Source organism: Gymnoscopelus microlampas (genome assembly GCF_963454915.1).
Source record: "Gymnoscopelus microlampas genome assembly, chromosome: 12".
In the NCBI taxonomy this organism is placed as follows: Eukaryota; Metazoa; Chordata; class Actinopteri; order Myctophiformes; family Myctophidae; genus Gymnoscopelus; species Gymnoscopelus microlampas.
In genome coordinates this window covers 11,498,074-11,509,240 of record NC_139949.1, presented here as the reverse complement: position 1 = coordinate 11,509,240, position 11,167 = coordinate 11,498,074, and the positions used below count along the sequence as shown (strand labels likewise).

The window sequence follows — 11,167 nt, the reverse complement described above, 5'->3', positions numbered from 1 at the left end:
AGAAATAAACTCCTGCAATGTGTTGTGCTTAACGATCAGATGACTCCCCGACCACTTTAAGGTCCTGCAGTGTGTACCTGCCCTAGTGTACAAATGGTACTTTTACTCAAGTACATTTTGAATTCCGGACTTTTACTTGTAACAGAGTAGCCTAGCCTACTTCTACATTGCAGTATTGATACTTTTACCAAGTAAAACATTTGAGCACTTTTTCCACCACTGTTGATAGGCTATATATTACATGTTATCTGTTACCGAATTCATGCCTTGTGGCACATAAGGCCTTCACAGAGGGCTTCCACTTTTCACGGTCAGCTGCTGCAGTCATCACTTCAGACCATGATTTCTTTGCTGCCCGGCAGAAACCAGCTAACTCCAAAATGTTCATTTTTCAGGAAATTACAAAAACAAAACAAAAAGTGGAGTTAGGAGGTTTTGTTCATCATTGATAATAACAGCTGACTGGACCTCCAAGCTCACAATGAGGTAGGAGGTCAAAAGGGGGTGGAGCCTAGAGTCAGCTTAACCAGCTAACTCCACCCCCTTTGGTGGAGTTAGCTGATTTAGCAGAAAGTTTGAGGATCCAATGGAGTTAGCTGGTTTTGTCAGAAGCGCTTTTTAATACTTTTCATTGGTTCAATTGTTTTTTTTACCAACACACAGACGTAAAGGGTGTTCAATTGCACTGATTTAAGGGGGAAAAAATACAAAAGCGGAAACATGGAGTTAGCTGGTTTCTGCCCGACAGCAACGATATTCATTTTGAAGTGTGATTTGTTTTTATATGCAGTAAGTGGTATTTTAATAAAGCTATTTGGTCATAAGTGGTAGATAGTGACAGTTATAAATTATAGTGCAATAACTGGATATTAAATACATTTTTGTGTTATATTCTTACCAATTAATGGCTGTAATTTAATCAGTTAAATAAACCCTAACTAAATCAGGCTTAAGACTAACTAAGCATAAATGAGGCTTAAGGATGTCAACACCCACATCTTGAACAATCTGATGGTAGAGAGAAGTGAGTTAGAAACGTGTTAGAAACATGTGGTTAAGTAATGGAAGTACACCCTTACTGTGCTTCCAACTATTTTACTATCAGTGAAAGTCCTATATGTATGAAGTGTACAGGTACAGTATGTATCAGAAAGCAGGTGTGTTGTTTTGTCTGTCACACAACCTCACAGGGCCAGTGCAGGCTTGCTTGCAGGGGAGGTGCCACACCCACACTGCTCCAGCTGATTTCACAGTTTTCTCCTCTGGCTCTGTCCTGTTAATACCATTTTTAAACACCAGTGTCTTTTGTAGAGATTCTCAATTCTTAACTCCCCCATACTCCCCGTCTTCAAATGAGTGCAGTGACTCTGATTGGTGCAGGGCTGAGTATGTATGAACTTTTGACTCAGGAGTTTCTATACAAATATTGTTAATTCGTACATACCATTACCAATACATTATTTTGTGAAATAAAGAGCTTTTTTATTTATGTATTTCACTGATAGCTATACTATTATGTGTTAAAAAAAGAAATATACATTAAATTAAAATGATTATTTCCATGGACATATTTGATGGCCATCCTGCCCTGACATTTGGCCACTTTTGCCCTAAAAAACTAAAACAAGACATGACACAGTCATGTATACCAGCTAGCTGCACACTTTGTTTTGCCCCGATCCAATCTTTTTTCTCTCTGTGAGAACTGTGTGCACGTGCGTGCGTGCGTGCGTGCGTGTGTGTTCTGTGTATGCACGGCTTGTTTTCATAGACCTGGTCGGTTATTTCTCTCGCAGAATCTGGCAACACTGCTAGGGTTCTGATACCACCATAGCATGGGAGGACGAGACCGCCGTATGCCTGCGGTAAAAGTAACTATAAAGTACATTTACTCAAGTACTGTACTTAAGCACAATTTTGAGGTATTTTTTACTTTCCTGGAGTATTTCCAATTAACTTTCACTTAAGTAAAAAAAGATAATAGTACTTTTTAAGCCACTGCTCGTCTGTGATTACTCTGTTGGGGCGGGGGGAGCAATATGGATACCGCTGTGATTTTAGCAATAAATAAGGTGGCTATTTTCAAATAGCCGTAGCCTAGTCGCTTCTTTTGGGCTTGTTTTCATAGACCTGGTTGCTTATTTCTCTCGCAGAATATGGCAACACTGCTGAGCTATTATAATGCCATAGCATGGGAGGACGAGACCGCCGTTCAGAGTATGGGATGTCTCCCCATTGGCTTAAAGGACGGCCAATGATCGAAAACATGTTGTATAGGTGTTGAATAGTGCTTTGTTTGTTCCTAGACCGGCTGCTCTTCGAGCTAAATGGTAAAAAAGTGTGTCCGTGCCCCTAAAATTATGGAATTACAGGCCTGCTTTGGTGTGTTTGGTATGGGATGGAGTGGAGAGAACGAAGGTGGCGAGGAATTCTGCATCAAGATGTTGAGGCAAAACAAAGTCACAGGCATGTTGTATTTCTGAGATAGAAGTTTTATTACATGACCAGTATAGTTCTCCAGACCATCGTTATATTGCACAGTACTCACAACAGCATAATACAGCATGAAGGGCCATTTTGACTCTATAATATTCAGCTTGTCAAAACATGTAAGGCCAATGATGATCATCAGCATGTTGTGCATCACGTGCACACGCTAGTCTGTTAGGCTAATACAGTGAATGGAAAGACAGTAAGGCTGTACCTAGCAGTATATGAAGACATTTCACTTAATGACAATGAATGTAAAACAACAAAGCAGTGGTGGGAAAAGTACTCACATTTCTTACTTAAAGGGATATTTAAGTAGGCCATTACACTCGTATGACGGGATACGAGCGCGATACAGTAACAGGCTCTGTTAATAATAACCATGATACTTCATGTTATTATTCATACTGTACTGTACTGTGTGTTATTCTTTAGTGTCAGGGCTAGTCTTCTTGGTCTCGTTCTCCGGGATGTCGGTGACCGTGATCGTGATGTCAACATCAGAAGGAGCTCTGCTTGGCGACGCAGGATGGGGGCCTGCAGGAAAGAACGCAGTTTAACCCATTGGTTCTCAAAGGGGGGGGGGGGGGGGGGGGTCGCCAGCTAAATGTCTTATCATAGCTTTTAGTGGTGGAAGAAATACTCAGATATTTTAGTAGCAATACCACAATATAAAATTACTCTGTTAGAAGTAAAAGGCCTGCATGTTCAGAATGTTACTTGAGAAAAGGAAAAAAGTATTGGCATCAAAATATACGTCCCAAAGTAAAATGTTTGAAAATAGCAGATCTACAAGCAGATCTACAAGCTCATCTACAAGCAGATCTACAAGCAGATCTACAAGCAGATTGCATGGCGACGTGTTGTGAGCTTGTAGATCGGCTATTTTCAAATATTTTATAATAATTATAATATATTCTGTTTACTAAAGAGCTGGAGAGACCCTTGTGACCGAACAAACGCTCTGTAGCAATGATTACTATCAGAATATAGTACTTAACATTTTTAACAAACAAAAAATATCACTTACCCTACCTTTAATTTACGAGAAAAAAAACACAGGTTTGACGAAATGTTGTCGAACCCCAACAGTTGTAAAATACGTACTTGGAACCTCTGGGTCATCAGACCCATTCACAGATGGGGAAGGGTCCGATTTAGTGTCAGGGTCAGAAGGCACACGGCCTATTAGGGGAAAGAGAAAGAGAAAGTACAGTACTTGAGTAAATTGACTTAGTTACTTTCCACCACTGTACTCAACCGAACCCAAACAGCCTAACAGTGACACAACAAACACAGTCGAAGCTCCTAAAATACGTACCGCATGATGGATAGAAAAGCCAAGGCTGTTCCTCACAGCAGGGGGCAGGGTCTAGAGAGGAAAGAGTCCAAACTGTTAGCTTTCAGGAAATGGGGAAAAATAATTCCTCCAGTGGATCCAATGTAGTTATTATTTAGTCACAAGCTCTTCTTAATACTTTTCATTGGTTCAACATTTATAAAACCCACACACACGCTTAAAGGGATAGTTCACCCAAAACATTACTTTTTTCCTATCGATGGTCATCAAACTATTGGCTTAGGAATGTGACAAAAACTAATGTACTAAATCTATGGATTCAAGTCTCCATGAGGTGACTAATCGGTAGAAAATAAGTCATTTTGGGGGTGAACTATCTCTTTAACCACTTTCACATTCACTTAAAAAATAGCAGATCTACAAGCGCCACATCGATTGTAGATCAGCGTTTTTTGCTACTTTTGTGTGACACTGTAGTTAGTATGACAAAGTAAGGCATTCATTTACAAGAAAAGTTGTTAAATACGTACCTTTAGGATGCGTGCATGGAGGTTCATAATACTGGCCTGGAGGAAAGACAGCAGTTAAAAAACACAATTTAGTAGATGCGTGCTGGTGTCACCACGCACTGAAAATAATAGATCTGCAAGCTCAAAACACTTCACACTGCTTTTGAGTGTCTTATAAGCTTCGAACACAATTGAGTGTGTGCTGTGTACATCTGAAGGTGTAAAATGCTTACCGTTGCTGTTGCTAATGCTGATGATAGACTGATGTCCAATCCTGAGTGACAGAGGTTATACACTGTTAGATTTCACAACCAGCAGCATTAAAAAAGGTCAATGGTGCATTTATATTGCGAAGGAAACCATGCAAGGCACCAGCCTGGGAGCAGTTTAGGGGTTCCGTGTCTTGCTCAAGGACACCTTTGCTCTACCTCCTGAGCTACTACCGCCCAAATGGTTCAAATGTGACCAAAATGTCAGCTATATTGTTGGTTAAAATAGAGCCTTGTTGTCAATAGTCTTATAGCCAGGCGATCGGATCTCTCCACCCCAGAAACCCCAGGCGGAGATCTCTGGAAGTCTGGCTATATGTGATACTATGTTGTCACACACGTACACAATGTTTTAGCAGGTGCTTTTGTAATGAGTAGCACTGCCTAAAGATCATAAGCCTAACATCTCCCGGGGCAGATGGGGGGATTCCCGTTTGGTGTGAGCGGTCGGTATATGGTCTTCCTACGCAGGAGGACTGGGTTTTTTTTAGTACATGTTTTCAACTTCTTTGTTTACTGCATTGGCTCACAACATGGCGGCCCCCACCATTGAGTTCAGTGGACAGGTGGCGCCATCTTGTGAGGTTCGCCGTTATTACTTCCAATGGTGTGACGTCACGTCGCCCACCACCCCATGTGATACGATATGTATCTCTGGGACTTCAATCTAAACTGTAAAACCCTCCGTGGTAATTTAACTTTGAAACTGAACAAAATGGAGCCAAACGGACCCGTAAGCGCACTCTCAGAGTTACAGATCCTTAAGGGTTTTTTTTTGGTTCCTAACTATCAATCATTTACCTGGGCCCCCCCCCCCCATGGGACCCCACGTTGAGAACCAGTGGTCCATTGAACATCGTTAACCATTTAAATTCCAGGCCAGGCATTCACCTCCCCTCCTCTCCCTCCAGGAGTTTCCCGTAGGTGGCGATCTCTATGTCCAGGGCCAGCTTGGCGTTCATCAAGTTCTGGTAGATTTTCATCTGTTTGGCCATGTTGTATCTGTCGGTCTGCAGACCCTTCTGAAGTTCCTCGATGCGTGTTTGTGCGTCCTTCACCGCTTTCTTGCCGCTCTCCTCTGCCTCTGAGATCTTGTCGCCCACCTTCTTACACTGAGGACATTGGAGATGCAACGGTGCAACGGTTAATCGAAAGAATCAATTTAATCGATTACAAAAGAAATATGAATAATCGATAATTGAATTCAAATAATCTATGGATTAAAGGATTGTTGGGAAATGTACTTGTTTCTATGTTAGTAGAAACACCAATACTGCAATATCAAAATACTCTGTTACAAGCAAAAGTGTAGAATTCAAAATGTACTTGAGTAAAAGTACAAAAGTATTGGCATCAAAATGTACTTAAAGTACCAAAAGTAAAAGTACTCAAATATTTGAAAATGGCAGATCTACAAGCTTTTCAAATAGCCTATGTATAAAATAAAGTGGTTAATGTATGTTTTATAATATAATAATTTATATTTCAAAAGTAACTAGTAACTAAAGTTTTCAAATAATTGTAGTAGTATTGGGAATTGGAAATACTCAAGTAAAGTACAAATACTTCAAAATTGTACTTAAGTACAGTACTTAAGTAAATGTACCTAGTTACTTTCCACCACTGTCCTGTACACAAGACATAACAATAAAGAACTTTGAACCCTTGACACCGTGAAGTCGTGTGACATAAAAAACAAATACAGACTAAAGGGCCATTCACACCATGATACCAAGCACTATAACTATAACTAATTTATAAAGATATCGTTTTTTAAATAGTTCCAACAAACCAAACAAAGACAATGGTGAACTAAATAGATTATAGTTATAGTTCAGTTGTTCAGATACCAATACGGAAAAGCTGCCGATACTCCCTAAAATGCTGATATAGGTATTGTGAAGGAAAAAAATGGTATTGATACATTTCTAGTTATAGTTACAGTGCTTGGTGGGAAAGGCCCTTAACCGTATGCATATACTGTATGATTTGATCACATCCCTGTCACTACTCCCATGTTAATCATCAACATCATCAACACAAGCATCATTCAGTGGCGTGTACGGTACTCACCTGGACCTCCACATATTTGATATCGTTCTCCTTACGCTTGATCTGGTATTTGATCTCCTCGATCTCCCTCGTGGTTTCACTAAGTTGACCGTCGGTCTTGACGGTCGTGGAGGTAATCTGGTCAAACTGGTGCGGGCAGGGGATTGAGTAGAGGAAGTATAGAGGAGGTTTAGTTGGTTACTACTAGTCTACACACACCTGAGGTTTGTGTAAAAAAAAAAGGTACAAACAACACAAAAAACCTCACATCGGCTATTTTCACTGCATTTGAAACAGGGCTTAAGTGGTTAATTCACAACATATTTGTGTATAAGTTCCTAAGAAATGTAGTGGAGTCAAAAGTACAATATTTCTATTTGAAATGTAGCGGAGTGAATGTCATGCCAAAATGTGCTTTAGTAAAGTACTCCAGTAAATGTACTTAGTAACTGTCCACCATTGCTCTTCTCCTCACCTTGACCTTGTACCAGCTCTCGACTTCCGTGCGGCTATGTGCGGCGATCTCCTCGTACTGGACCTTGACTTCGGACACGATCTGGTCGATGTTCAGACCGCGGGAGTTGTCCATCTGGACGACCACGGACAGGCCCTTCAGGTGCTCCTTCAGCTCACACAGTTCCTGTGGCAAAACCAACAACGTTGTGAGCAGTGGTGGGAAAGGTACTAAAATGGTTTACTTAAGTAAAAGTATCAATGCTGCAATGTAGAAGTAGCCTACTCTTTTACGAAGTGAAAGTCCGGAATAAGTAGTGAAGTAAAAGTACAACATTTGCCTCTGAGATGTAGTGGAGTAGAAGTTAAAGTATAGACAATTGGAAATACTCCAGTAAAGTAAAAGAACCTCAAAACTGTACTTAAGTACAGTACTTCAATACATGTACTTAGTTACTTTACGCCACTGGTGAATTGTGTAAAGATGCTTTACCATGTCATAGAGTGTCCTGAAGATTTTGATATCCTCCATCAGACTAGTGACCTTCACCTCCCGTTCCACCTGGGCCATATAGTCCTTATCCACTTCCTAGAAGAAGACACCATTTCATCAGATGAATATGTGTTACATCAGGGGTGGGAAACTTTGATGATGGAGAGGGCCACTATATTTCCACACTCATCAAAAATAGCAAAAATAGCAGATATACAAGCTCAACGCATTTTGAGCTTGTTGTTTGAGCTTGTTGTTTTTGCTATTTTTTTAATTGGAATCCTGTTTTTTTTTGTTGCTATTTTTCTTTCAAATGCATTTAGTTATACTTATGTTAACTTTATGAACTTCAATAAAAATACATTGGACATAAAAAAGACAATAGAATATTATTACTAGTCATTAAGCTACTAATATAGACTGAAGTAATTAAAGCGGGTCATGTTTGCATGTTTGGAATTGTAACAGCTGAAATCAATAATCTATCAGTATTCCGATATAAACCTGCAGGCTGCATTAAATGAAGGTCGGGGGCCGCATGTGGGCCCCGGGCCACCAGTTGCCCATTTATGTGTTACATACATATACATCATGTCACACTTTTTTGCTGTGATGGTGTCTGTCACATTTTATGTGAGTTGATTGACTCAGTGGTTCTCAATCTTTTTCATGTCAAGGACCCCCAAGAAGATTTATGTTTGAAAATTAAAAATTATTCAAAATGTCAAGAATTTATTTTCCAAAAGAGCAGATGTACAGTACACGCTCGCAGCACGGCACAAAGTGATTTTTAGGTTAAAGTGGTTAAAATAATTGTGATGCTCCATTAACACATTTAGCTGGGGCCCCCTGGAAACCCCCCCCCCCCAAGGACCCCTGGGGGTCCCACTTTGAGAAACAATGGGTTAATAAACATTGCAAACGACACACAGTAAAATCCTCAGTTTTAATTTGAACCCAGAGAATGTAAAAATGTATGCAAATAGATCTATTTTTTTACACTATGCAGATATTTGAATCTTTCCTCTCAATGAAAATTGTCTGCTTGTTGAGGTTAAGAAAGTGGTTTAGCTGTTATATAACTAATGCACTTTCCAGTACTGTATAACAATGATTACCTTTTTAAGCTTTTCAAACTCTTCCTCTTTTTTTGCCCTCTTGATGACCTCCTCCTTATACCTGAAACCAGACACAGGAAAACAAAAACACACCTGTTAGTGTCATATTTACTTACATTTATGTGACTAAGAATAACGTTACAAACATACAATTCTGTATATATGTATTTCAAAGCGAACATTTTTAACTCAAATCTTTGCTTCTGGGGGATTCTACAAATGTCTTAACAGTTTTTTGAAAAAAACGTATGTCTTGGAATCCACCCTGGAAGATGGCAGGTTTCTGAACCGTTCACACTTCACAGCCCTCCTCTGAGACAGAGGGAGTAAAACACAAATGGTACCAAGTGAAGATAAGCAGTGGTGGAAAAAGTACTCAAATGTTTTACTTAAGTAAAAGTGTCAATACTGCAATGCAGAAATACTCTGTTACAAGTAAAAGTCCGGTATTCAGTACAAAAATATTGGCATCAAAATGTACTTAAAGTACCAAAAGTAAAAGTACTCATTATGCAGGGTTATCACAAGTTTTCAAAAATCTTTTTAAAATAGCATATCTACACACAATGTGTCGCATCGTGACCCACTGTGAGCTTGTAGATCGGCTATTTTCAAATGGCCAAAATAACATAGAGGGCTGAAGTGGTTACTGTATGGTTTGTATTAACAATCTAAATCTACAAAGTAACTAGTAAATTGTATACAAATAATTGTAGTGGAGTAAAAGTACAATATTCGCCTCTGAGATGTAGTGGAGTAAAAGTAAAACTGGCTCAAAATTGTTCTTAAGCACAGTACTTGAGTAAATGTACTTAGTTACTTTACACCACTGAAGATACAGTTGAAAATGGGGTGAAGTGCTCCCTTTCTTACTTTTTCTCGTAGTCTTCCGCACTCTTGTTAATGCTGAGGCTCTCCAGGTCCAGCCTGCTCCTGTGCTCCCTGACCATGTCCAGCTTGCTTTTCAGGGTGGAGATGTAGACCTTCTTGGTGGGCTCGATGTCGGACGAGGCAGTGTCCAGCTCCTGCAGCAGCTTCCATTTGGTCTCCAGCTCCTTGTTCCTCTTCTCTAATTCAGGAAAATCCTGGAAAAACACAAACAAACAAACAAACAAACAGTGGTGGTAAAAGTTACTCAAATGTTTTACTTAAGTGAAAGTATCAATACTGCCGGGTAGAAGTACTCTGTTACAAGTAAAAGTCCGGAATTAAAAATTTACTTGAGCGAAATTACAAAAGTTTTGGTATCAAAATGTACTTAAAGTACCAAAATGTTTGAAAATAGCATATCTACAAGCTCATATGTACAAGCTCACAACGCGTTGCGGTGCGATGCATTGTGAGCTTGTAGATCAGCTATACTTGACCATAAATCGATGCACAAATCGACATTCAACTTTCTCAACTCGTGATAACATCGGTGGAACAGGCCTCTTACATTAACAATTAATCCAAGAAATTCGCTGTTGAGTTTCCCGATCTTGTCCTTCTCGCCCTCGTGGAGAGTTTTTTGGGCTTCGTCCAAGTCCAAGTTGAGCGGCGTCAGTAGGGTACGGTCGACCGATACAGGAGTGATGTGACACCCAATGTAGGGTCCACAGCTGACCTTGGTCCTGTTCAAGGACCCCAGAGACATACTACTGAAACCCGCTGCCCTGTACAGGCCGCTGCCGCTGCGCTGGTTCCCTTTGGAACACATGGTTGGTTGGTTGGTGGTCGTGGTGTGTGGTGCTGCTGGAGAAAGAGTCCCTGTTTGTGTGGAGAGAGGATAGAGTGTAGGTGAGAGCTGTCCTCTTTTATACACACAACACAGGGTGTGGCATTATGGTGAAGGTACGGTATGTGGCCCACCAATGTGGAGGAACCTGTCAGTCACATACCACTCATGGGTGGTAAGTGGCCCACCAATGTGGAAGAACCAGTCGGTTTGTCACATACCACCCATGGGTCAGCTGTCTGGCCCCCAGCTACCCATCGCTCTACAAACAGGTTGCATTGTTCCTGCCGCGGGCCAGAAGGAATTTAACCACAGGTGTTTCCCAAAACCACTTAAGCCCTATTTCAAAAACAGTGAAAATATCTGCATATCGGCTATTTTCAATATATCTTAAAACAAATAATAATTAACTATAATATTTATTTTTTTTCAATTGTAGGACACATAAAAAAAAGAAGAAAGATTTAATCTAATTTTGGGAAACATTGATGTAACCAACATAGACTGAATTCTACATCACTCGCTCATCACTTCGTCTCTCTTACAGTAAAATCCTCAACATTAATTTAACTCTGATGGTACAAAATGTAACCAAAAGGATCCTTAGGGGTCTATTTGGTTACATTTGTACACTCTCTGAGTTATAAACGGATGAATTAAGTTAATGTGACGCAAACAAAATGTATGGTAACATTTATGTAATATAAAGTGGGGTCCACGCGCATATGGTGGACTTTTTTCCACCACCTGGTTTTTATAATTCCTT

At 40.1% G+C, this 11,167-nt stretch overlaps 1 protein-coding gene across 1 annotated transcript; it reads right to left on the bottom strand.

Moving 5' to 3' along the window:
* Nucleotides 1-2,914: 2,914 nt before the first annotated feature.
* LOC311057197 (keratin, type II cytoskeletal cochleal-like) lies at nucleotides 2,915-10,571 on the bottom strand (the record flags this gene model as incomplete). Its single annotated transcript, XM_084074146.1, has 13 exons — nucleotides 2,915-3,027; nucleotides 3,598-3,675; nucleotides 3,812-3,862; nucleotides 4,321-4,356; nucleotides 4,533-4,573; nucleotides 5,460-5,680; nucleotides 6,642-6,767; nucleotides 7,096-7,260; nucleotides 7,567-7,662; nucleotides 8,685-8,745; nucleotides 9,558-9,769; nucleotides 10,123-10,433; nucleotides 10,565-10,571. 13 exons carry the CDS (start codon nucleotides 10,569-10,571, stop codon nucleotides 2,915-2,917), a joined length of 1,518 nt encoding a protein of 505 aa, XP_083930272.1.
* Between the last annotated feature and the right edge of the window lie 596 nt (nucleotides 10,572-11,167).